The sequence below is a fragment of the Lethenteron reissneri genome, chromosome 49 (genome assembly GCF_015708825.2).
Source record: "Lethenteron reissneri isolate LAM-NWPU_2019-01 chromosome 49, ASM1570882v1, whole genome shotgun sequence".
Lineage (NCBI taxonomy): Eukaryota > Metazoa > Chordata > Hyperoartia > Petromyzontiformes > Petromyzontidae > Lethenteron > Lethenteron reissneri.
This window is the reverse complement of record NC_083827.1, coordinates 10568310-10595153: the sequence shown is the minus strand read 5'-3', so window position 1 is coordinate 10595153 and position 26844 is coordinate 10568310. Positions and strand designations below refer to the sequence as shown.

The 26844-nt window shown below is 55.7% G+C and overlaps 1 protein-coding gene across 2 annotated transcripts in view; it reads right to left on the bottom strand.

Moving 5' to 3' along the window:
- Positions 1–26844, bottom strand: part of LOC133354894 (1,25-dihydroxyvitamin D(3) 24-hydroxylase, mitochondrial) — a 39989-nt gene that overhangs the window by 9107 nt on the left and 4038 nt on the right. The window contains exons 2-9 of one of the 2 annotated variants that reach the window (XM_061572057.1): positions 14977–15246; positions 10332–10522; positions 8495–8588; positions 6200–6296; positions 4420–4511; positions 2273–2384; positions 1757–1899; positions 424–590 (exon numbers count right to left, since the gene is read on the bottom strand). In XM_061572057.1, coding sequence (XP_061428041.1) covers positions 424–590; positions 1757–1899; positions 2273–2384; positions 4420–4511; positions 6200–6296; positions 8495–8588; positions 10332–10522; positions 14977–15072 — 992 coding nt within the window. In that variant the 5' untranslated portion in view covers positions 15073–15246. Of the gene's footprint in view, positions 1–423; positions 591–1756; positions 1900–2272; positions 2385–4419; positions 4512–6199; positions 6297–8494; positions 8589–10331; positions 10523–14976; positions 15575–26844 lie in introns of those variants that run through there. The other variant, XM_061572056.1, reaches the window with a different exon arrangement.

The window sequence follows — 26844 nt, the reverse complement described above, 5'->3', positions numbered from 1 at the left end:
ATGATGATGCTGATGATGACAAATGGCATGGCGACAATGCTGATACTGGAATGGTGATGACAATGGTATGTTAATGATGAATTGGTCATGATGATAATGGTATGATGATGATGATGACAAATGGCATGGCGACAATGCTGATACTGGAATGGTGTTGACAATGGCATGATAATGATGAATTGATGATCATGATGACAATGGTATGTTAATGATGAATTGATGGTCATGATGACAATGGTATGTTAATGATGAATTGATGATCATGATGACAATGGTATGTTAATGATGAATTGATGATCATGATGACAATGGTATGTTAATGATGAATTGATGATCATGATGACAATGGTATGATGATGAATTGATGATCATGATAACAATGGTATGATGGTGGTGGTGGTGGCGGTGGCTGTGAACCCGCACCTCATGGATTCCTTGAGGCAGGCGCGCAGGTAGCGCAGGGAGGGCATCTCGGCGGCGCTGGGCGCTCGCCCCGGCGGGAGCAGCGCCTCCATCTCGCCCCGCAGCCGCTGCTGGGCTCGCGGGCTGCGGGACAGGTGGAAGATGGCCCACATGAGGGTCACGGCGGTCTGCGGAGACACGGGGGTCGGGGGGGGAGAGACACGGGGGTCGGGGGGGGGGAGACACGGGGGTCGGGGGGGGGAGAGACACGCGGGAAAGTCTCCGCTCGATTATTATGACAATATAAACAATGTCCCCTCCGACAGGGTGTCCCCCCCCCCCTCGACTCGCTCTCCACGCGGTTGCTGGACACAGCCCCCCCCCCTCCCCGGTGGCACTCGACAAACGTCGAGCGGCCGAGGGTGGCGGTGCCATTGGAGGGTGGCGGTGCCGCGTCCCGGGAGATCGGAGGCCACGGCGGTGGCAGGAGGGGACTACAAAAGGGGGGGGGGGGAGGGTGCGGGTAAGAAGCGGACAGAGAGGTGAAACCCGGGACTCTGTGATGGCTGCTTAGGCAGGTAACAGGAACCTCCTTCAAACCCAGACGTCGCCACAGACACACTCACACACGTGAGAGAGAGAGAGACTCCCTCCTGCCCAGAGCTCACGCACGCTGCTGGGGCCAGTGCTGTTCGCTCGCCGCATCTACCGAGGCCGGCACGGCACACGACGGGGGCTGTTGGCCAGTATCACGCCCGGCCGCCTTTGTCTCCCCAGCGCCGATGTTTACACACAGCGCCAGGTACTCATTTAAGGCTAAGTCGACCTAGGACAGGCCCAGTACTGGTTCAGATGATCGTCACTGGTATTGGCCGTGAGCGAACTCGGCCATGGAATTGCACTCGGGGTTCGTGGTGCGATGCACCAACGACTGCTCCACACCACAGATCCATGTGTCACTTTACCAGCTCAGGCGCACTGGGCGATGTCGCGCTGTTTAAGAAGCGGCCTGGCTACCACAAATGATCGGCCGACGAAGCGGCTTTTCACGTGGAAATTAATATCGCCCAAATACTAAACGCAACTTTCTGGATGTGTGGGGGGGCGGGGGGGGGACCGGAGGACCCGGAAACAACACCAGGCGGCCACGGAGAGAGAGAGAGACGCAGCCTCCGCGTGCACAGCAGCAGGCGTCAGGGTCGGGATCGAACCCAGGCCCTCCTGTATCACAGGCGAGGTAGTCAGCATCTCCGAGCCACCGTGGCACCCTCACACAGCCGCAGGAGGGGGTGGTGGGTGGGGGTGAGGGGAGGGGTTGGTTGAGAGGGCGGGGGGTGGGGGTGGGGGCTCTCACCGTCTCCACCCCCCCGATCTGCATCTCGGCGACGCCGGCGTAGAGCTCCTTGGGTGAGAGGACCCCTCCCTGTGCCACCTGCGAGACGAGGTCCTGGCCCGGGCACTGCGCGTTGCCCAGCCGCGTCAGCGCGCACTGCTTGGCTGCTCGAGCACACACACACACAGATACATACAAACACACACCCATAAGATAAAGATCCCCCATATAGCCTTAACAGACTGTAGGGGCAAGTGCTGTGAGCGAGCACCTATGAAGGCCGGAACAACACACGAGGGGGTGGGTGGCCAACACCACGCCCGGCCGCCTTTGTCTCCCTAGTGGCAATGTTTTCACACCGCGCCAGCCACTTATTTGAGGCTGAGTCGACCTAGGGGAGGCCCAGGACGCGGCTAATTATATCGAGGCTGAGGGCATCGGCGGCTTGTGGCCGGGAATCGAACTCGGGGCGGTCGCCGGAAGCCGGTCGAGCGAGCGAGCGAGCGGCTCGCCGGCGTGGGCGAGAGCGCGACGCACCGATGCGGAAGATGTTGTCCCACGCCTCGGTGTGGACGCGCCACGTGCGCGTGTTGAGGCTGCGGTGCAGCCCCACGGGAGTGACGAGCATCGTGCCGAACGTGGCCATCATCTGCAACAGGCGCGCACGTCCATCATTGCAGCAACACCACACACAGCATTGTAGCAACACCACACACAGCATTGTAGCAACACCACACACAGCATTGTAGCAACACCACACACAGCATTGTAGCAACACCACACACAGCATTGTAGCAACACCACACACAGCATTGTAGCAACACCACACACAGCATTGTAGCAACACCACACACAGCATTGTAGCAACACCACACACAGCATTGTAGCAACACCACACACAGCATTGTAGCAACACCACACACAGCATTGTAGCAACACCACACACAGCATTGTAGCAACCACACACAGCATTGTAGCAACACCACACAGCAATGTAGCAACACCACACACAGCATTGTAGCAACACCACACACAACATTGTAGCAACACCACACACAGCATTGTAGCAACACCACACACAGCATTGTAGCAACACCACACACAGCATTGTAGCAACACCACACACAGCATTGTAGCAACACCACACACAGCGTTGTAGCAACACCACACACAGCATTGTAGCAACACCACACACAGCATTGTAGCAACACCACACACAGCATTGTAGCAACACCACACACAGCAATGTAGCAACACCACACACAGCATTGTAGCAACACCACACACAGTATTGCAGCAACACCACACACAGCATTGTAGCAACACCACACACAGTATTGCAGCAACACCACACACAGCATTGTAGCAACACCACACACATCATTGTAGCAACACCACACACAGCATTGTAGCAACACCACACACAGCATTGCAGCAACACCACACACAGCATTGTAGCAACACCACACACATCATTGTAGCAACACCACACACAGCATTGTAGCAACACCACACACAGCAATGTAGCAACACCACACACAGCATTGCAGCAACACCACACACAGCATTGTAGCAACACCACACACAGCAATGTAGCAACACCACACACATCATTGTAGCAACACCACACACATCATTGTAGCAACACCACACACATCATTGTAGCAACACCACACACAGCAATGTAGCAACACCACACACAGCATTGCAGCAACACCACACACATCATTGTAGCAACACCACACACATCATTGTAGCAACACCACACACAGCATTGCAGCAACACCACACACAGCATTGTAGCAACACCACACACAGCATTGTAGCAACACCACACACAGCATTGTAGCAACATCACACACAGCATTGTAGCAACACCACACACAGCATTGTAGCAACACCACACACAGCATTGTAGCAACACCACACACAGCATTGTAGCAACACCACACACAGCATTGTAGCAACACCACACACAGCATTGCAGCAACACCACACACAGCATTGAAGCAACACCATACACAGCATTGTAGCAACACCACACACAGCATTGTAGCAACACCACACACAGCATTGTAGCAACACCACACACAGCAATGTAGCAACACCACACACAGCAATGTAGCAACACCACACACAGCATTGTAGCAACACCACACACAGCATTGTAGCAACACCACACACAGCATTGTAGCAACATCACACAGCAATGTAGCAACACCACAGCATTGTAGCAACACCACACATAGCATTGTAGCAACACCACACATAGCATTGTAGCAACACCACACACAGCATTGTAGCAACACCACACACATCATTGTAGCAACACCACACATAGCATTGTAGCAACACCACACACAGCATTGTAGCAACACCACACACAGCATTGTAGCAACACCACACACAGCAATGTAGCAACACCACACACAGCATTGTAGCAACATCACATCATTGTAGCAACACCACACACAGCATTGTAGCAACACCACACGCAGCATTGTAGCAACATCACAGCATTGTAGCAACACCACACACAGCATTGTAGCAACACCACACGCAGCATTGTAGCAACACCACACACAGCATTGTAGCAACACCACACACGGCATTGCAGCAAGATCACACACAGCATCAAAGCAAGATCACATGTGCGGGCCCGTCTCCCGCTGTGCGCAGCTCACCTGCTTGATGGAGGTGATGAAGATCTGCCCTTCCTCGCCCATGTCCTGGGACAGGAGGCCGAAACGTTTCCCGTAGAGGATGTAGGAGATGGCTGCGTGACACAGATCGGGGATCGCGCCATCAACGAGGGGGCCGCTCTTCTGTCGCTACGCGCCGCGTGGGGCCGCTCCCGTGAACTTCAATCCCCGATTCTTGCACCCGCGTTGGGGAGCTACTGGCGCCCGACGGTGCTGGACGCAGTTGCCAGCGAAACGTCACGGGACTCAAATTGTTTACTCTCCAACACACCGGTGGGCTGAAGTAGTAAATGAATTGGCCACGTGTTGTTTGCATGACAAACCTTCCTGTGGTTTAACGACGCGTTTACGTACGCGATCTTACCGCAAAAAAAGTTTTTATTCATTAAATTGGTCGCGAAAGTCTCCCACGTGTCAAACTGAGCTGCCACTGTGTTGAACTCCGACGCTGCAGGGCACAACAATGCACACACCAACTCATTCACTCACCCACTCACTCACCTACTCACCCACTCACTCACTCACCCACTCACTCACCCACTCATTCACTCACTCACTCACTCACCCACTCAACCCACTCACTCACTCACCTACTCACCCACCCACTCATTCACTCACCCACTCACCATTCACTCACTCATTCACTCACTCACTTACTCACTCACCTACTCACCCACCCACTCATTCACTCACTCACTCGCCCACCCACTCACCCACTCACCTACTTACCCATTCACTTATTCATTCACTCACTCACTCACCCACTCACTCACCCACTCACTCACCTACTCACTCACTCACCTACTCACCCACCCACTCATTTACTCATTCACTCGCATCTATCACAACTCTCACTATGTGCTGACTGTTGCTGGCCGTTTTACGTTGTGTGCCTTTGGGCCTGTGCTCGGCAATTTCGTGTACATTTAAAATAATAATTCAGCAGCAGCAGGAAGAATTGGACTCCCTGCCGGATCTCCCGAGGGGGCTCGCCCAGCCGAATATCTGAGCCAGTCTTGGGCCTCCCCTAGGTCGACTCGGCCTCAAATGAGTACCTGATGCGGTGGCGTAAACATCGCCACGAGGGAGACAAGTTGCCACTCACCGGGCGTGGTGCTGACCACCTACCCCGTCGTGTGCCGTGCCGGGCATACATACGTACATAGGTGCTCGCTAGCAGCACTTGCCCCAAGAGTCTACTAAGGCTATACGGGGGATATTTGTCTTTATCTTGTCTTGTTTCAATGTGCACTCTAAGTCACTGGTGGGGGGGGGGGGGGGGCAGCAGGAACCAGAGGTGTGGACTCGAGTCATGTGACTTGGACTCGAGTCAGACTCGAGTCATGAATTTGATGACTTGAGACTCGACTTGGACTTGCATAACAATGACTTTGTCCCACCTCTGAGGTGTGGACTCGAGTCATGTGACTTGGACTCGAGTCAGACTCGAGTCATGAATTTGATGACTTGAGACTCGACTTGGACTTGCATAACAATGACTTTGTCCCACCTCTGGCAGGAACCAGGCAACGCGCGTGCGTCTTTGTGTGCGCGCTGGGGGAGGAGGGGGGAGCGAGGGGGGAGGGGAGGGGAGGGAGGGGGGTACACGGGCTGGTGGTGGAACTTGGGAATTGAAAGTGAACTGAGTGGGAGGGGAGGCGTGGGTGGGGGGTTGTGTTCGGGACCCCTGGCAAAGCGGTGGTGGGTGGCGCAGTGGTGGGTGGCGCAGTGGTGGGTGGCGCAGTCCGAGCGGGGTTCCTACTTTCGAACGACCACTTGTGCAGCTCCAGGCACAGGTCCCGGATGCCGCCCTGAGCGTCGCGAGTCGCGTCCAAGTGAACCACGAAATCTGAGAGCACCTGGGGAGGGGGCAGGCGGGGGGGGGTAGAGGGAGAAAGTCCGGGGGCGGCGGGGGAGGAGGGGGGGGGGCAAAGTATGGAGGGGCGCGGAGAGGGGAGGGACGCATTGCCACGAGTTGGCTCAGAGCTCCGCGTTGCGTAACGCGCTCCGTGCGGCACCGCCACTCTCTAGGAAGGAGTGAGGTGGTGCTGGTGGTGGAGCTGGTGGTGGTGGTGGTGCTGGTGGTGGTGCTGGTGGTGGTGGTGGTGGTGCTGGTGGTGGTGGTGCTGGTGGTGGTGCTGGTGGTGGTGGTGGTGCTGGTGGTGCTGGTGGTGGTGCTGGTGGTGGTGGTGCTGGTGGTGGTGCTGGTGGTGGTGCTGGTGGTGGTATTGGTGGTGGTGGGGGTGGTGGTGGTGCTGGTGGTGGTGCTGGGGTTGGTGGTGCTGGGGTTGGTGGTGCTGGGGGTGGTGGTGGTGGTGGGGGTGGTGCTGGTGGTGGTGCTGGTGGTGGTGGTGGTGCTGGTGGTGGTGCTGGTGGTGGTGGTGGTGCTGGTGGTGGTGGTGGTGCTGGGGTTGGTGGTGCTGGGGGTGGTGGTGCTGGGGGTGGTGGTGCTGGGGGTGGTGGTGCTGGTGGTGGTGCTGGGGGTGGTGGTGCTGGTGGGGGTGGTGGTGGTGCTGGGGGTGGTGGTGCTGGGGGTGGTGGTGCTGGGGGTGGTGCTGGGGGTGGTGGTGCTGGGGGTGGTGGTGCTGGTGGTGCTGCTGGGGGTGGTGGTGGTGGAGGTGGTGGTGCTGGGGGTGGTGGTGCTGGGGGTGGTGGTGCTGGGGGTGGTGCTGGGGGTGGTGGTGCTGGGGGTGGTGGTGCTGGTGATGCTGCTGGGGGTGGTGGTGCTGGAGGTGGTGGTGCTGGGGGTGGTGGTGCTGGGGGTGGTGGTGGGGGTGGTGGTGCTGGGGGTGGTGGTGCTGGGGGTGGTGGTGGTGCTGGGGGTGGTGGTGCTGGGGGTGGTGGTGCTGGGGGTGGTGGTGTTGGGGGTGGTGGCGCTGGGGGTGGTGGTGGTGCTGGGGATGGTGATGCTGGGGGTGGTGGTGCTGGGGGTGGTGGCGCTGGGGGTGGTGGTGGTGCTGGGGATGGTGGTGGTGGGGGTGGTGGTGGGGGTGGTGGTGCTGGGGGTGGTGGTGCTGGGGGTGGTGGTGCTGGGGGTGGTGGCGCTGGGGGTGGTGGTGGTGCTGGGGATGGTGGTGGTGGGGGTGGTGGTGGGGGTGGTGGTGCTGGGGGTGGTGGTGGTGCTGGGGGTGGTGGTGCTGGGGGTGGTGGTGTTGGGGGTGGTGGCGCTGGGGGTGGTGGTGGTGCTGGGGATGGTGATGCTGGGGGTGGTGGTGCTGGGGGTGGTGGCGCTGGGGGTGGTGGTGGTGCTGGGGATGGTGGTGGTGGGGGTGGTGGTGGGGGTGGTGGTGCTGGGGGTGGTGGTGCTGGGGGTGGTGGTGCTGGGGGTGGTGGCGCTGGGGGTGGTGGTGGTGCTGGGGATGGTGGTGGTGGGGGTGGTGGTGGGGGTGGTGGTGCTGGGGGTGGTGGTGCTGGGGGTGGTGGTGCTGGGGGTGGTGGTGCTGGGGGTGGTAGTGGTGCTGGGGGTGGTAGTGGTGCTGGGGGTGGTGGTGCTGGGGGTGGTGGTGGTGCTGGGGGTGGTGGTGCTGGGGGTGGTGGTGCTGGGGGTGGTGGCGCTGGGGGTGGTGGTGGTGCTGGGGGTGGTGGTGCTGGGGGTGGTGGCGCTGGGGGTGGTGGTGGTGCTGGGGATGGTGGTGGTGGGGGTGGTGGTGGGGGTGGTGGTGCTGGGGGTGGTGGTGCTGGGGGTGGTGGTGCTGGGGGTGGTGGTGCTGGGGGTGGTGGTGCTGGGGGTGCTGGTGGTGGTGGTGCTGGGGGTGGTGGTGCTGGGGGTGGTGGTGCTGGGGGTGGTGGTGCTGGGGGTGGTGGTGCTGGGGGTGGTGGTGGTGGTGTTGGTGGTGGTGGTGCTGGGGGTGGTGCTGCTGGGGGTGGTGGTGGTGGTGGTGCTGGGGGTGGTGGTGCTGGTGGTGGTGGTGGTGCTGGGGATGGTGCTGCTGGGACGCGCTGTGCGCTTGCTGGCGCTGCCAGGACGGGCGGGGGGGGGGGGGGGGAGGGACACGCGGGGGGTGGGGGCGGGGGGAAGGAGGAAACACGCGGGGTGCATGAGGATGGGAGTCCTCACCTCGTTAATCTTGCCATCGTATTTAGCCACCTCTTCTGGCAGCATGAGCTTCTTTTGGAACGCCCTCCTCATCTTCTGCCACGGCTTGTTGTCCCTGCGGGGTCATCATTGTCGTCGTCAGCAGAGTTGTGTCGTCAGTGGTGGAACTTTACTCCACACTACCACCACCACACGTGATCAACTCGCTGTGAGTGGAACCAATTCACACTGCGGGGGTGGCTAGAGGCATTGGCGAGGTGTCTGTGTGTGTGGCGAGGTGTGTGTGTGTGTGACGAGGTGTGTGTGTGACGAGGTGTGTGTGTGGCGAGGTGTCCGTGTGTGTGGCGAGGTGTGTGTGTGACGAGGTGTGTGTGTGTGTGTGACGAGGTGTGTGTGTGTGTAGCGAGGTGTGTGTGTGTGGCGAGGTGTGTGTGTGGTGAGGTGTGTGTGTGTAGCGAGGTGTGTGTGTGTGACGAGGTGTGTGTGTGACGAGGTGTGTGTGTGTGAGTTCGGGGTAAGGGGCCACAGCGGAAAGCAAAAATATCCTAATCAGGGGTGGGGGGGGTACCTGGGGGCAGTGAAGTTGTAAACAAAACGGTCAACACAAAACCACAAAGCCTCGGATCCACACGAAACAACACCAACAACAATGAAGGCGGTGTAAAGTTTAACGCGCTGCTCGGGTCTCATTTCCAGTTGGACACGCGGAATTGTGTGGCACAGGCTGCGCTAGTATAAGGGGGGGGGGCGTGACGAGACGCAGTGTTGCTCGAGGCCACGTGGGGTGTCGGCGGGGGGGCACGTGGACGCGGCGCGGCCGCCCTCTGCTCCGGCGGAGCCGCGCGGCTCTTCCGTGCGGCTCTCCGTGCGGCTCTCCGTGCGCGGTGCCGGAGTTGTTGCGCGCCCGCTGCCAACCTGCCGCCTCAATCCTCAGTGTGTGCTGCTGCAGCTACTGCTGCTGCTGCTGCAGCTACTGCTGCTGCTGCTGCAGCTACTGCTGCTGCTGCTGCTGCAGCTACTGCTGCTGCTGCTGCAGCTACTGCTGCTGCTGCTGCAGCTACTGCTGCTGCAGCTACTGCTGCTGCTGCTGCAGCTACTGCTGCTGCTGCAGCTACTGCTGCTGCTGCTGCAGCTACTGCTGCTGCTGCAGCTACTGCTGCTGCTGCCGCGTGTTTACACCGCCACTGGGGAGACAGAGGCGGCTCGTGCATGCCACTTGAGAGCACACTACCCGCTGTGTTCATAGGGGCTCGCTAACAACACTTGCCCCAACAGTCGATGCGGCTACACGGTGGGGGGTGCTGCTTTGTCTTTGTGCGTGCGGCTCTCGCTCGCGAGTCGTGCCGCTGTTGTTTAGCAATCATCGGGAGCGTACAGCGTGTGCCTCATGAGTGTCTGGTAACTTAGAGAAAGTGTTCGGGTGGTGAATGTTATTTAGCAACGTAATTGGTGTGATGAAGGTTTGATTTATTTATTAAAAACTACGTGTAATTGTGTAATACTTTGATGTTATAAAAATAACAGCGTTTAACCCTTTCTGCAAATAAAGCACGAGTTGTATTAAGATGTTCAGACACCAAATAATAGAAGCCTTTTGACAACAAATCAAGTGCTGCATTAAGCACGCACGGTACCTGCGGTGAACATGCGAATAAACATGCTCCGATAATAATTTGATGGCGTTGTCTTTGAAACTGAGTGTCTGGAGCTCACGGGGCTTTACGGGGAAATGCACTTCTGGCTGTGAACCTCCGATTCCGATGTTCCGACTCGCGTCGACGGAACGGGCAGGATTCGACCCCGACACCAGCGGGACCAGGGAGGGCGCAGCGCGCGAGCGGCCCCCCCTCTCACGTACAGGATGAGCAGTCCGTAGGCCTCGCCGCGCAGGTCGCGGTAGGCCTTCCACGGCTTGATGTCGAGGCGGTGCGGGCACGCGGCCTCGCGGCGGAACAGCGACTCGACGAGGTGCGGCGCGCCCACGTGGACGCTCTCGAACGAGCCGAGGCGCATGCGGTAGATGCTGCCCAGCCGCTGGTGGTACTCGGTCTGTTGGGGGTGGATGGGGGATGAGCGAGTGAAGCACGCGGCAGCTGTCAGCGTCGACGCTGCGGCACCGCCCCCCGCCACGCGGGCTCTTGTGGCTCCCTGGGAGGCTCGCGGAACGCGCCTCTGTGCACGCCACTCTCGTCCCCTGAGTGCCAAGCCGCTGTCTCTACCCGCGAGGCCGTCGGCGTCGAGCTCCCCCGTCGCACGCGGTGAGGCGCAAGCGGGCGCCACGTGGGATGTGACGTCACAAGTGGCCGCGCCGTGGAAGAGGCCTCTTATCCAGCAGTGGATTGATCATGGGCTCAAGCTGAATTCACTATTTACGCATCAATACCCATAACACTTCCGTGTTGACTCTGTGTATAGCTGTGGGCCGGATCGGCAGAATGAGTGGCAGACCGAGAAGAATTCGGGGGCGACTTACGAATGGGAGAGAAAACGCGCCCGGGGTCAGATGCCTGGCCGTGACCTTGACCCTTCGTGAGCGTTACGCGGGCCTCACGTCAAATGTAACCGGGAAGGGAGCGCTGATTTAGATTCGCAAAGTCATTCACGGAGCCAGTGGAGGTTGGGGGGTGGAGGGGATAGGTGGTGGGGGGGGGGGGATCGTGAGGTCTTTCCGAAGCGACGTGGAAGAAAAGCACGTCGCTTAGATCAACATTCCCTGAACACAACAACATCACGCGGCGGGCACAGCGGCGGGCACAGCGGGGGCCCGCGGGGAGGGGGAGGGGGGGGTGTGGTGCTGTTGGCAAAAAGGTGCGAAGCGAAGATGCTCACGGGTTCCATTCACGAGGCAAGATGCGATTCATCGAGAGAGAGAGAGAGGGTTGATGTGGGTGTGTGTCTGTGGCGTTTGATTCATAGAGAGAGAGAGTGGTTGATGTGCGTGTGTGTCTGTGGCGTTTGATTCATAGAGAGAGAGAGTGGTTGATGTGCGTGTGTGTCTGTGGCGTTTGATTCATAGAGAGAGAGAGTGGTTGATGTGCGTGTGTGTCTGTGGCGTTTGATTCATAGAGAGAGAGAGAGGGTTGATGTGCGTGTGTGTCTGTCATGTTTGATTCATAGAGAGAGAGAGGGTTGATGTGCGTGTGTGTCTGTCGCGTTTGATTCATAGAGAGAGCGAGAGGGTTGATGTGCGTGTGTGTCTGTGGCGTTTGATTCATAGAGAGAGAGAGAGGGTTGATGTGCGTGTGTGTCTGTGGCGTTTGATTCATAGAGAGAGAGAGTGGTTGATGTGCGTGTGTGTCTGTGGCGTTTGATTCATAGAGAGAGAGAAGGTTGATGTGCGTGTGTGTCTGTGGCGTTTGATTCATAGAGAGAGAGAGTGGTTGATGTGCGTGTGTGTCTGTCATGTTTGATTCATAGAGAGAGAGAAGGTTGATGTGCGTGTGTGTCTGTCGCGTTTGATTCATAGAGAGAGAGAAGGTTGATGTGCGTGTGTGTCTGTTGTGTTTGATTCATAGAGAGAGAGAGAGGGTTGATGTGCGTGTGTGTCTGTGGCGTTTGATTCATAGAGAGAGAGAAGGTTGATGTGCGTGTGTGTCTGTCATGTTTGATTCATAGAGAGAGAGAGAGGGTTGATGTGCGTGTGTGTCTGTGGCGTTTGATTCATAGAGAGAGAGAAGGTTGATGTGCGTGTGTGTCTGTCGCGTTTGATTCATAGAGAGAGAGAGGGTTGATGTGCGTGTGTGTCTGTTGTGTTTGATTCATAGAGAGAGAGAGAGGGTTGATGTGCGTGTGTGTCTGTCGCGTTTGATTCATAGAGAGAGAGAGGGTTGATGTGCGTGTGTGTCTGTTGTGTTTGATTCATAGAGAGAGAGAGAGGGTTGATGTGCGTGTGTGTCTGTCATGTTTGATTCATAGAGAGAGAGGGTTGATGTGCGTGTGTGTCTGTCGCGTTTGATTCATAGAGAGAGAGAGGTTTGATGTGCGTGTGTGTCTGTTGTGTTTGATTCATAGAGAGAGAGAGGGTTGATGTGCGTGTGTGTCTGTGGCGTTTGATTCATAGAGAGAGAGAGAGAAGGTTGATGTGCGTGTGTGTCTGTCGCGTTTGAGTCATAGAGAGAGAGAGGGTTGATGTGCTTGTGTGTCTGTCATGTTTGATTCACAGAGAGAGAGAGGGTTGATGTGCGTGTGTGTCTGTCGCGTTTGATTCATAGAGAGAGAGAGGGTTGATGTGGGTGTGTGTCTGTCATGTTTGATTCATAGAGAGAGAGAGGGTTGATGTGGGTGTGTGTCTGTCATGTTTGATTCACAGAGAGAGAGAGGGTTGATGTGCATGTGTGTCTGTCATGTTTGATTCATAGAGAGAGAGAGGGTTGATGTGCGTGTGTGTCTGTCGCGTTTGATTCATAGAGAGCGATGTGCTTGGGGAGGCGGTAGTGTAGTGGTTAGCACTACGCTGCGCTACGAACCCGGCGACCCGAGTTGGATTCCCTCTCACGACCAACACCGGTGACGATTATCTGATCCGGTCCTGGACCTCCCCTAGGTCAACTCAGCCTCAAATAAGTACCCGATACGATGTGTGTAGTAAACATCGCCACTAGGGAGACAAAGTGCGGCCGGGCGTGGTGTTGGCCACCCACCCTCTAATATGCCGTGCCGGCCTTTAAAGGTGCTCGCTAACACCACTTGTCCCAATAGTCTGTGATTCACACAGAGAGCGGTGTGAGTGTGTGTTGGTGTGAGTGTGTGTTGGTGTGTGTGAGAGTGTGTGTGATTCACACAGAAAGCGGTGTGAGTGTGTGTTGGTGTGAGTGTGTGTGATTCACACAGAGAGCGGTGTGTGTGTGTGTGCGTGATTCACACAGAAAGCGGTGTGTGTGTGTGTTGGTGTGTGTGTGCGTGATTCGCACAGAGAGCGGTGTGAGTGTGTGTTGGTGTGTGTGTGCGTGATTCACACAGAAAGCGGTGTGTGTGTCTGTTGGTGTGTGTGTGCGTGATTCACACAGAAAGCGGTGTGAGTGTGTGTTGGTGTGTGTGTGCGTGATTCACACAGAGAGCGGTGTGAGTGTGTGTTGGTGTGTGTGTGCGTGATTCACACAGAAAGCGGTGTGAGTGTGTGTTGGTGTGTGCGTGCGTGATTCACACAGAAAATCGGTGTGAGTGTGTGTTGGTGTGTGTGTGCGTGATTCACACAGAAAATCGGGTGAGTGTGTGTTGGTGTGTGTGTGCGTGATTCACACAGAAAGCGGTGTGAGTGTGTGTTGGTGTGTGTGTGCGTGATTCACACAGAAAGCGGTGTGAGTGTGTGTTGGTGTGAGTGTGTGTGATTCACACAGAGAGCGGTGTGTGTGTGCGCGTGATTCACACAGAAAGCGGTGTGAGTGTGTGTTGGTGTGTGAGTGTGTGTGATTCGCACAGAGAGCGGTGTGAGTGTGTGTTGGTGTGTGAGTGTGTGTGATTCGCACAGAGAGCGGTGTGAGTGTGTGTTGGTGTGTGTGTGCGTGATTCACACAGAAAGCGGTGTGAATGTGTGTTGGTGTGTGTGTGCGTGATTCACACAGAAAGCGGTGTGAGTGTGTGTTGGTGTGAGTGTGTGTTGGTGTGTGTGTGTGTGTTGGTGTGTGTGTGTGTTGGTGTGAGTGTGTGTTGGTGTGTGTGTTGGTGTGAGTGTGTGTTGGTGTGTGTGTGTGTGTTGGTGTGAGTGTGTGTTGGTGTGTGTGTCTGTTGGTGTGAGTGTGTGTTGGTGTGTGTGTGCGTGATTCGCACAGAGAGCGGTGTGAGTGTGTGTTGGTGTGTGTGTGTGTGTGTTGGTGTGAGTGTGTGTTGGTGTGAGTGTGTGTTGGTGTGTGTGTGTGTGTTGGTGTGTGAGTGTGTGTGATTCGCACAGAGAGCAGTGTGAGTGTGTGTTGGTGTGTGTGTGCGTAATTCACACAGAAAGCGGTGTGAGTGTGTGTGTGTTGGTGTGAGTGTGTGTTGGTGTGTGTGTTGGTGTGAGTGTGTGTTGGTGTGAGTGTGTGTTGGTGTGAGTGTGTGTTGGTGTGTGTGTGTGTGTTGGTGTGTGTGTGTGTGTGTTGGTGTGAGTGTGTGTTGGTGTGTGTGTTGGTGTGAGTGTGTGTTGGTGTGTGTGTGTGTGTTGGTGTGAGTGTGTGTTGGTGTGTGTGTCTGTTGGTGTGAGTGTGTGTTGGTGTGTGTGTGCGTGATTCGCACAGAGAGCGGTGTGAGTGTGTGTTGGTGTGTGTGTGTGTGTGTTGGTGTGTGTTGGTGTGAGTGTGTGTTGGTGTGTGTGTGTGTGTTGGTGTGTGAGTGTGTGTGATTCGCACAGAGAGCAGTGTGAGTGTGTGTTGGTGTGTGTGTGCGTAATTCACACAGAAAGCGGTGTGAGTGTGTGTGTGTTGGTGTGAGTGTGTGTTGGTGTGTGTGTTGGTGTGAGTGTGTGTTGGTGTGAGTGTGTGTTGGTGTGTGTGTGTTGGTGTGAGTGCCAATGGCCCCGTGGCGCCTCTCACCAGCACTTGGTACTGCTTGGAGATGCCGCCTTTCCGCAGCACCTCGAAGAGGCTGCCCACGACGGGCAGGCTGGGCGGGCTGGGCATCTCGCTCATCGACCGGAGCCCGCTCGCTGCCCCCCCCGCGGCGGTGGCGCGGGGCCACGTCTCCCGGGCCAGGCTCGCCGGCGCTTCCACGGCGACAGGAGCCACCGCCTGCGCCGCCCGGCTGCTGCTGCCGCCGCCCTGGGGCGCGAAGGGGCAGCCCCGGGGCAGCTGGGCGGCCGCTCTCTGCAAGACGACGCGATTCATCGTCTGACGCGTTCGCGCAGTCGGTCCGCTAAAGCGCGCCGGGATCGCAAGTGTCGCACACTCGGTGGCCGATGCGGTAACGCGAGACCGCAAGCGGAGCCCTGCGGCAAGGGTCGCTGTCGCTCAGGAGGCGAGTTTAACGAGACGAATGAATGAGCCGAGCGCGGTCGCGAACCGAGACTGACACCCGCATGAAACCCTCCGGTAACAGACCCCCGACCACTCCACTCAGTTGAACCGCTCGCGTACCCAGCCACTCACTGCGCTAATTGCGGCGCTTGCGGGCACGGAGCCCGTATATATACCGCGTGTGTGCGTGTGGGAGCGTGAGTGCGCGTGTGTGTGGGAGCGTGAGTGCGCGCATGTATGTGTTTGTGTGGGTGCGCGTGTGTGTGTGTGAGCGTGAGTGTGCGCGTGTGTGTGTGGGTGTGCGCGTGTGTGTGTGTGTGCGTGAATGCGCCTGTGTGTGTGTGCGTGAATGCGCGTGTGTGTGTGTGGGTGGGTACGTGAGCGCGCGTGTGTGTGTGTGTGCGTGAATGCGCGTGTGTGTGTGTGGGTGGGTACGTGAGCGCGCGTGTATGTGTGTGCGCCGTGGCGTAAACACACCGGTCAGGACGCGCCAGCCAATCGCGGCTCTCAGTGACAACTCCCTGGGACTTCTCGGAAGCACAGACAACAACATCATCAAAACAGATACTCGGGAGCGCGTTCACCCTTTTTATTGTTTGCGAGGTTCAGGGCTGAGAGTTCACGCGCACTCCGAGCGCTCACTCCGACCTCACACCGCCACGGGAGGTCACGGGCGCCAGTTCCTCACAAGCGGCGTTAGAGATTTGCATCGCATGGGGGCGGGGTGGCATAATTGAGATTAAAACCTCGGCTAGGGTTACAAGCCCTAAAACCTCGCAGCCTCTTGTCACAAGCGCCAAACCGGTTTAAGTTTTACCCGGTGTTAATCAGGGGTCGGGATGTCCCCAAACGCTTCGCCGATGCAGCGTGTGTTTAATTAAACTCTCACCTAAGCCGTGTCGCCTCGACAGACTGTTGGGGCAAGTGATGTTAGCGAGGAGCACCTGTGAAGGCCGGCACTGTGGCACACGAGGTGGGTGGGTGGACAGCACCACGCTCGACCGCCTTTGTCTCCCTCGTGACCATGTTTACGCACCGCACCAGGTACTGATGTTGAGGCTGAGTCGACATCGGCGAGGCCCAGGACGGTTCAGATAATCGTCGTTGGTGTTGGCCGTGAGCGAGAATGGAATTCGGGTCGCCGGGTTCGTGGTGCAGATTAGCGCTAACCGCTACACTGCTCCTCGCACGCACGCACACGCAGATAGATGCACACACCCCGTCACACACAGACACACATATATACAAACACACAACACGAACGAACGTACACATGTGCCAGGCTAGGTGCACCTTGAGGCCACATGAAGTGTCGAACGCCCGCCGGAAGGAGGAGGTCACGGGGCAGACCCAGGTGTCGACTGACTGAGATGACTGGCCGATGCACCACACACATACACATTCAACCACATACATGTAAAACCACACGAACACACACACATACATACAAAGACAAAGGTCCCCGGAATGCTTTAACAGACTGTTCGGGCACCTCTGAAGGTCGGCACGGCACACAAGGTGGTGAGTGGCAACTTTGTCTTCTCAGTGGCGATGTCTATACATCGCACCAGGTACTCATTTGAGGCTGAGTCGACCTAGGGGAAGCCCAGGACCGGTCCAGATAACCGTCACTTGTGGTGGCCGTGAGCGGGAATCGAACTCGAGTCGCTGGGTTTGTAGCGCAGCGCGCTGACCGTTGCGCCACCGCTCCGTCCACACACGGGCACGCATGCACACACACGTGTGATGAACTCACACTCACACACGTGTGATGAACTCATACACTCACACACGTGTGGTGAACTCACACTCACACTCACACACATGTGATTAACTCAATCTCACACACGTGTGATTACACTCACACACGTGTGATGAACTCACACTCACACACGTGTGATGAACTCACACACGTGTGATCACACTCACACACGTGTGATGAACTCACACACGTGTGATCACACTCACACTCACACACGTGTGATGAACTCACACTCACACACGTGTGATCAACTGACACTCACACACGTGTGATCACACTCACACACACGTGTGATCACACTCACACACGTGTGATGAACTCAGTCACACACACGTGTGATCACACTCACACACGTGTGGTGAACTCACACTCACACTCACACACATGTGATTAGCTCAAACTCACACACGTGTGATCACACTCACACACGTGTGATCACACTCACACACGTGTGATGAACTCACACTCACACACGTGTGATCACACTCACACACGTGTGATCACACTCACACTCACACACGTGTGATCAACCCACACTCACACACGTGTGATCACACTCACACACGTGTGATGAACTCACACACGTGTGACTAACTCACACTCACACACGTGTGATGAACTCACACTCACACACGTGTGATCACACTCACACACGTGTGACTAACTCACACTCACACACGTGTGATCAACTCAATAACAACCGACGTTCACCACTAAGTGGCGATGACATCACCACGGCGTTTGTGCCAGGCTAGGTGCACGTTGAGGCCTCGCGAAGTATCAAAGGCCCGCTGGCAGGAGGTCACGGACCAGACCCAGCAGGTGCCACGGGTCGACTGACTGAGACGACTGGCAGACGCACCACCTGTGCTTCCCACTGTGCCAACTTGCTGTGCTTTAGCCGCCCGGCGCTCCGCTCGTTGTTGTGAGCGTCGCTCCTCCGCCCTCCGTTGTTGTTGGAGTGCGACCGCCTCCAACTGCCCAGCAGCGTCCTTCACGAACCTACCCCACATAGGCCGATCTTGACACCGCTAGTAACAGTCATCGGCAACTCCAATCGGTTCCACATCCTTCTATACCACATCACTCCATCTCTTCTCTAGCCCCCTCGATCCGACCGAACAGAAGCTGCTTGGGCGGTGGCTGGGCATGCGGGCTCCATGCCAATGCAGCCTCGCTTGCCAGAGTGGCTCACTGATGGGGTAGTGCCCAGATCTTTCAAGGACCTGTGGACTGCTGACACAGTCCAGTCTGGTTAAACCCATGATGAGTCGTATGGAAATGTTTCCACTCTCTTCACAATTGCCCCGTCACTCATGGGGAGTTGAGGAAGGGGAGCATTTGATGAATTAGAATACCCAGGCAGGTGGGGCTGATAGTAAGGCCCCATCTCTTAGTAGCATGCTCCGGATTGATCAGTATAATCTCCAATATCTCAGAGTAGGCAGAAATCACCAGATCATCCGCAAACAAAATATGGTTGACCAATAGGGAGCCATCTCTCGACCGCACACGGGCATCGATCAGCCTCCCATTTAATCTACACCAGATGGAATTTCACCGGTTCGTCCATGGAGAACTTATTGAACTCCATGGCCAAAAGACGAGGTTGACTGGGGTAGGCGCCAGAAGACATTCCTGTCGCACCCAAAGGCGAACACACGATGGCCCCCACGACACCCAGCCACGCAGCCTTACCTGCACCTGCCCACCGTCTTGGAGGCCCTTCATGATTGCGAACAGATTGTCTCGGACTCAAAAAGCACAAAGAATAAACCAGAGCCCTGGCCTATTGATGGTATCATGGGCCTTGACCAGGTAAATAAAGTAGAGATTGTAGGTCTTGTTGAAATTCTCAACACCTATACTGTAGCATACAGACACAGAAAATGGCGTCCGTGCAGGACCACTCCGGACTGAAACCATATTGGAGCTCCGTAAGTTTCTCCTCAGCTTGCCTAGCAAGGGCAATGTTGAATCATTCTTTCCAGGACCTTTTCCGGCACACTGAGGTGCGTGATACCTCGGTAGTTGCAATCAGTACGGACCACCAGGGCATCCTTATAATCTTGCAGAACCAGTCCTGTGGACCAGACGGTTGTAATTACGTCAAATCGGGCAGTCTGCACACAAACGCCACCCTCCCTCAGCAGTTCACTTTGGAGGTCATCTCTCCCCGTTCGTTTGACCTGGTTTCAAGCTCCGGATTGCCCTTCATACTTCCTCAACAGATGGCTCCTCGGCGAAACAGTCACAAGGAGTGGCTACTTCCTCCAATATTTGAGGCACGGCAGCATCGGCAGAGGTCCACCCCCACGTTGCCCTATGATGCTGTTTGAGCTGAGGGGTTCCCCTAAGACCTCACAGAAATGCTCAGCAAACATGCGAACCTTTTCTTGGGGGGGGGGGGGGGTCGGAGATCGGATCACCGTTCTCTCCCTGTAGGATGGTGATAGGTGTGGCGTTGCAAGTACATTTTTGATGATGGTAAAAAAAAAGTCAACTTGTTATCGCTTGCTACTTGGAGCAGTTTCCATTTCCTCAGCAACTCGCGACCACCACTCATCCTCGCAGCGCCGCACGGCTCTCCAAACCTCCAAGCGAAGGCTGCGGTAAGTCTCCTCGCTGCTCAACGTGGGATGTAGTAGGCAGGGGGAGTAGTGAGCATTCCGCTTACTCTCAACTTGTCAGAACACCTCCTAACGTTAGCCAGGGTTTCTGGGGAGGTCTGCACTGCGTACGCAATGCAGCCATAGCAGCTGCGTGACCCGCTGTCTTGCAACTCATTTGCCCTCGGCATCAGGAGGAAGGGGGGAGACAATGCCAACCCCAGTTGTAAGCGTTGATGAAATTCCTATCTATCACCTTCATCAGCTCGACGAGACCAGGCCATTGTGGCCTTGACTTGGGTCCTTGATGGGTGATTGCTGCCGCAATAAAAGCACAGTCGAGGCATCTTGCTGATGACAAACCGATGGTCAGTAGGGAGATCAGCACCGCGGGAGGTCTTGGTATCAAGGCAGTGGGCCCGCATTCGCTGTTCCCTCACTGTGTAGTCCAGCAGATGTCCTCGCCTGGACCCGGCGTGCATCCATGGTGTTGTGTGAATGCTTCAATGCCGGCACCGCGTGTTGGTGATGACAAGCACGTAAGTGTAGCAGCCTCCTGCCGTTGTGATCGAGCTGATCTGTTCCATGCCTTCCATTCACTCCGGGCCAGGTATCTGCATCTTGACCCACTTGGGCGTTAACGTCACCCAAGAGGATGACTCTATCCCGAGGGGTCACTTTAGCCAGCACCTGGGACAGATCGTAGAAGGCATCTGACACTTCTGCCTTGCCTGCATCCCTCCACTGATGTTCATCTTCTGTGGAGGGCGTAAGCCTACAACCACCACCATCCCTCTCCTCCCTTTGATGGGGAGGCGAGCCCACACACACACGTGTGTGATTAACTCACACAAACACACGTGTCACTAACTCACTCACACACACACGTGTGTGATTAACCCTCACACACACGTGTGTGATTAACTCACACACACACACAAACACACGTGTCACTAACTCTCTCACACATGCACGTGTGATGAACTCACACACATGCACACGTGGCATTAACTCACACGCACGTGTGATCAATTCACTCACACACACACACGTGTGTGATTAACCCTCTCACACACACACACACACACGTGTGTTATTGACTCACACACACACACACACGTGTTATTGACACACACACACGTGTTATTGACTCACACACACACACACGTGTGTTATTGACACACACACACGTGTGTGATTTACCCACACGCTTGGAGCTGGCCATTCGTCGCGGGGCGCGGGGGATTCATCGCCGCTATCGCCGCTGTGTCTCGCGCTGCTGGCGATTTCAGACTCCAGATACCACGCGACGCCGAGATGGGCACTGACTCCATGTCTCTCTGACTCTCTGTCTCTCTGACTCTGTCTCTCTGACTCTCTGCCTCTCTGACTCTCTGTCTCTCTGACTCTGTCTCTCTGACTCTGTCTCTCTGACTCTCTGTCTCTCTGACTCTCTGTCTCTCTGTCTCTGCCTCTCTGTCTCTCTGACTCTGCCTCTCTGACTCTGCCTCTCTGCCTCTCTGACTCTCTGTCTCTCTGACTCTCTGAGTTCCATTCCCTGACATCCATGGCAACAATTGAGCCGGGTCCTGGGCTTCTACCTAGGTCGACTCAGCCTGAAACGAGTGGCTGGTGCGGTGTGTAGTAAACAGGCGGCCGGGCGTGGTGCTGGCCACCCACCCCCTCGTGTGCCGTGTGGGCCTTCATAGGTGCTCACTAACAGAACTTGCCCCAATAGTCTGTTAAGGCTATGAGGCGATCTGAGTGATAGCCACAAGCTACTAGTGATAGCCACTAGCCACTAGTGATAGCCACTAGCCACGAGTGATAGCCACTAGCCACTAGTGATAAGCACTAGCCACTAGTGATAGCCACTAGCCACGAGTGATAGCCACTAGCCACGAGTGATAGGCACTAGCCACTAGTGATAGCCACTAGCCACGAGTGATAGCCACTAGCCACTAGTGATAGGCACTAGCCACTAGTGATAGCCACTAGCCACGAGTGATAGCCACTAGCCACGAGTGATAGGCACTAGCCACTAGTGATAGCCACTAGCCACGAGTGATAGCCACTAGCCACGAGTGATAGCCACTAGCCACGAGTGATAGCCACTAGCCACGAGTGATAGCCACTAGCCACTAGTGATAGCCACTAGCCACGAGTGATAGGCACTAGCCACGAGTGATAGCCACTAGCCACGAGTGATAGCCACTAGCCACGAGTGATAGCCACTAGCCACAAGTGATAGCCACTAGCCACTAGTGATAGCCACTAGCCACGAGTGAGAGCCACTAGCCACGAGTGATAGGCACTAGCCACTAGTGATAGCCACTAGCCACGAGTGAGAGCCACTAGCCACGAGTGATAGCCACTAGCCACGAGTGATAGCCACTAGCCACGAGTGAGAGCCACTAGCCACGAGTGATAGCCACTAGCCACGAGTGATAGCCACTAGCCACGAGTGATAGCCACTAGCCACGAGTGATAGGTACTAGCCACTAGTGATAGCCACTAGCCACGAGTGATAGCCACTAGCCACTAGTGATAGCCACTAGCCACGAGTGATAGCCACTAGCCACTAGTGATAGGCACTAGCCACTAGTGATAGCCACTAGCCACGAGTGATAGCCACTAGCCACGAGTGATAGGCACTAGCCGCTAGTGATAGCCACTAGCCACGAGTGAGAGCCACTAGCCACGAGTGATAGGCACTAGCCACGAGTGATAGCCACTAGCCACGAGTGATAGGCACTAGCCACTAGTGATAGCCACTAGCCACTAGTGATAGGCACTAGCCACTAGTGATAGCCACTAGCCACTAGTGATAGGCACGACCCAGAGTCACTCGCCCAGCACCCCGTGGGGAGGGAGCAGCTCTGCCTAAGTGGAAGAGGCGACACCGACCCCTGACCCGAATTCTCACCCCCGACTGGGGTCTTCTTCCCAGAGCCTCGTCAACACGACACCCGAGACCCCCTCCTCCCCCCCTCCCACTGCCCCCTCGCGTCAGCATGGGGGCCACGACCCCCAGGGAGTGGTGATCAGCTGAGTGGAGTTTGGGTAAACCAGATTGGGGGGGAGGGGGCTCGTGTCCCTGTCTCACGAGGATCTCCCTGGGGAGGCGTTTTTTATTTGGGAGAAATCTCCACATCTCGAGCCTCCGCACCCCGTGCCTCCATGTTCCTGGTGCCCCCCACGCCCCCCACGCCCCCCACGCCCCCAGTGCCCCCCACACTCCCAGTGCCCCCCACGCACGGGTAGAGGCGCACGGGTGCACACACGCACACACAGGACACATGCACGGGCCCCCGCGTTTACGTGCGCACACATCGCTCGCTTGTCCATGTGTAGGGGTGTTACGGGAGGAAAACGGATGGTTATACGGGGGCTGTACACAATCACGTCCGCAACCGTTACCGCCCTGGGGGGGCTGTGGGGGGATGCTGTGATCCCACACAGCCCCGCCCCTCGGTGGCAAGTTGGTATAAAAGGCGAAGAGCCAGAGAGCTCGAGGCAGACGTTGGGAACGGGTCAAGATGAAGAGCCAGTGAAGATCGAAAGCCAGCTTAGCTCGTCCCTGGAACTCCTCTGGTCGCTGTCCTTCTGAGGGCCGGCCAGAGCAAGTCAGCGGTGCGGCTAGCCAGAGCCGCCAAGGTCGGCGTCCTTGTGAGGCCCGACTTCGTGTGGCTGGTGGTCGGGATCTGTGCCTAGCCAGGGCCAGATCAGGTCGTCTCCTTGAGAGGACGGGTGTGGAGATAAGTGGGAGCTCGCCACTTACCCTTAATAAGCGGGTGAAGAGGCCGCTACCTCTTGGGTTATGCGCTGTACAAACTACTTGAGTGTTAATACACGGGTGTTGGCTCAAGCTCGACCGCCCCTGTCGTCACGACACGTGCACACGGGGCCACGTGCATCGTGGCACCGCGGTGGCCGCGGCTCATTGAGCCACGACTCCTCCCCCCATCTACTCCACGGGGGTGGTGGTGAGGATGATGATGATGATGCCGGTCAAGATGATGATGGTGAAGATGAAGGCCATAGTATATGGCAACGATGAGGATAGATACTTGATGATGATGACGATGATACGGTGACGACGATGATGACGGGTGATGATTGCTAATGTTGAATTTGTGTTGTTTGTGATTGTGGTGATGACTCTGAGTGATGATGCAGATGATTCTATAATGACTACGATGATGATGATGATGCCGATCACTGCGAGTTAATGCTTCACGACATCTTCAGACGCTTCAAGGGAAACCAAAAGCATTGAGAGGAGCTTCATCATACTGTCGCCTGATGAAGCTAGTGGTAATTACTGGCGAAACGTCGTACTCAGATTGTAAATGTCGTGGCTTGGCTCTCCAACACACCGGTGTGCTGTACTTGTACACTACACTATACACTACACTATACACTAGTACCGTACTAGTGACGAATTGGCCACGTTTTGTTTACGTGACAACCCTTATTAGTTGGCTGTGTCGGGTGGTGGCGGGTTTTAACGACACATTTATATACTTACGCGATCTAACCCAATAAGCCTATATTATAAAGCATTGAAATAGTTGGGTAGAACCAGGGCAATAGACACGAGCAATAAGACTCAAGTAAAACTACCAACAATCAATCAGGCGTGAACATGGATGGGGTCTTAAGTCTTGTCTTGAACAAGGACAGCAGAGTCTCATCTGCACAGAGTTGGTAATCCGTGATCTTGTAGAGGTCATCCGTGATCTTGTAGAGGTCATTCGTGATCTTGAAGAGGTCATCGTGATCTTGTAGAGGTCATTCGTGATCTTGAAGAGGTCATCGTGATCTTGTAAAGGTCATTCGTGATCTTGAAGAGGTCATCGTGATCTTGTAGAGGTCATTCGTGATCTTGAAGAGGTCATCGTGATCTTGTAGAGGTCATTCGTGATCTTGAAGAGGTCATCGTGATCTTGTAGAGGTCATTCGTGATCTTGAAGAGGTCATCGTGATCTTGTAAAGGTCATTCGTGATCTTGAAGAGGTCATCGTGATCTTGTAGAGGTAATCGTGATCTTGTAGAGGTCATCGTGATCTTGTAGAGGTCATCCGTGATCTTGTAGAGGTCATCGTGATCTTGTAGAGGTCATCGTGATCTTGTAGAGGTCATCTGTGATCTTGTAGAGGTCATCGTGATCTTGTAGAGGTCATTCGTAATCTTGAAGAGGTCATCCGTGATCTTGTAGAGGTCATCCGTGATCTTGTAGAGGTCATCGTGATCTTGTAGAGGTCATCGTGATCTTGTAGAGGTCATCCGTGATCTTGTAGAGGTCATCGTGATCTTGTAGAGGTCATTCGTAATCTTGAAGAGGTCATCATGATCTTGTAGAGGTCATTCGTGATCTTGTAGAGGTCATCCGTGATATTGTAGAGGTCATCGTGATCTTTAGTTGAGCCGTCTCAGTGCTGTGGAACTTCCGGGTTCAATACGCCCATCGCAGCGACATGGGGAAGCAACCGCTTCAGGCAAAGCAACTCTATGACCTTTGAAATCCCACTCACGTTTGAGATCTGGCAATAGTTGGCGGGGTCGCTATGGCTTCAAGGCAACTTGTTTCAGGAGCGATGTTACCTGCGCCATTTCGAACTGTTCTGGGAAACAGCCCCTCACTCAACGAAAGATTTGCCAGGCGGATAATCAGCGGCACAAGCACCACCCAATCATGATTTGAGAATGGACGCGTGGACGTAGTCGAGCGGCGATGTCTTATTTGGCAGGCGTGTGACGGGCGTTAACAACCCCTGTCACCGTCGTTGGTGCCAGGGTGTCGATTGTTGCATCGGTTGCAGGCAGATGAAACTCCGGTGGCAGACCGCGAGAATGCCGTTGCCTTCCAGTTAGTAACTGCCGTCTTGATCGTGAGGATTTGATCGGCGAGGAATGTGGCAGGTGCCGTGCACAGCCCGGGTTGACTAAAGCTGATGATGGGTGGTCCGAGTGCCGCCAGCGCTCTTCACGACGCTCCACAGGGCACGGCGATCGTGGGCCTTGCTCGTCGACTCGCGGAGCGATCCGCAAGACTCAACAATGAGTCGGTTGGCAGATCTCCAGGCGGCTCTGTGCGCGAGTAGTCGAACAGTCTTGAAACCATTTTTATTCCGAAGACTCTCCAGCCTCCTCTGCGTCTGCTTCGCAGCGATCGCCCGCGGTGACAGTCACCATTCTCTTCGTGCTTGTTGGAATGGACACGAGTTCATAAAAAAAAAACGGCAGTGATGTAATTTTTTAATTGAGATGTAAATGAATCGAACGTCGACGCAGGGTTGACACGCGCCAATGGTGGCCGGATCTTCTGACGGAGAGCATCGTGTTCCAGTCGCTTCCAGTCTCGTGACGGTTGGGCGATTAAATCGGGCACGTGACTTTGCACCTCACGAGACTGCGATCTGAAATAACCCCACGTGTTTGATAGCAGCATGGGCGGATGTGGAATCGGAGGTTCTGCTGGTCGGCAGTCAGGCTCAGGCGGAAAAATTGTGGAAGGCTCAGGTGCGGCGGTTGTAGACACCAGGATTCGGTTTTATATTTATATCTAAAGAGCTTGGGCACCGCACTCGACCAGGGTATGTCGTTTGATCAGCAGGTCGAGCAATTTTCACATCAGGGCTCCAGGACACATTCGGCCACTCCTGAGTCGTGACACAGCCAACACGGTGGCGTGTAGTAGAGTATCGACAAGGCTCAATTATTGCCACTCACTACTATACGGGACGTCTGGTAAAAACATGAGCATGCTGCAGCGTGCACACAACTCTGTGGCACGTGGTGGTGACGGGCACTGCAAGATCCGACCGTAGCCGCCCGGTGCTCACCGAGCTGCATGGGCTTCCGATTGCTGAAATAAAACATTACAGGGTCGCACTCGTTACACACGACGTGCTTGCCACACGTGAACGACAATGCCTTGCTGATCTTGCCAAAACAATATCTGAGTCGAGGAGGTACACACTTGACTTGGAGATTGCATTTAGAACTGTCTTTTTTGTTGTTGTGCATTTACAATTTGAAGGTTCTCAGTTTTGCTCGCGTTCACATGAAGGG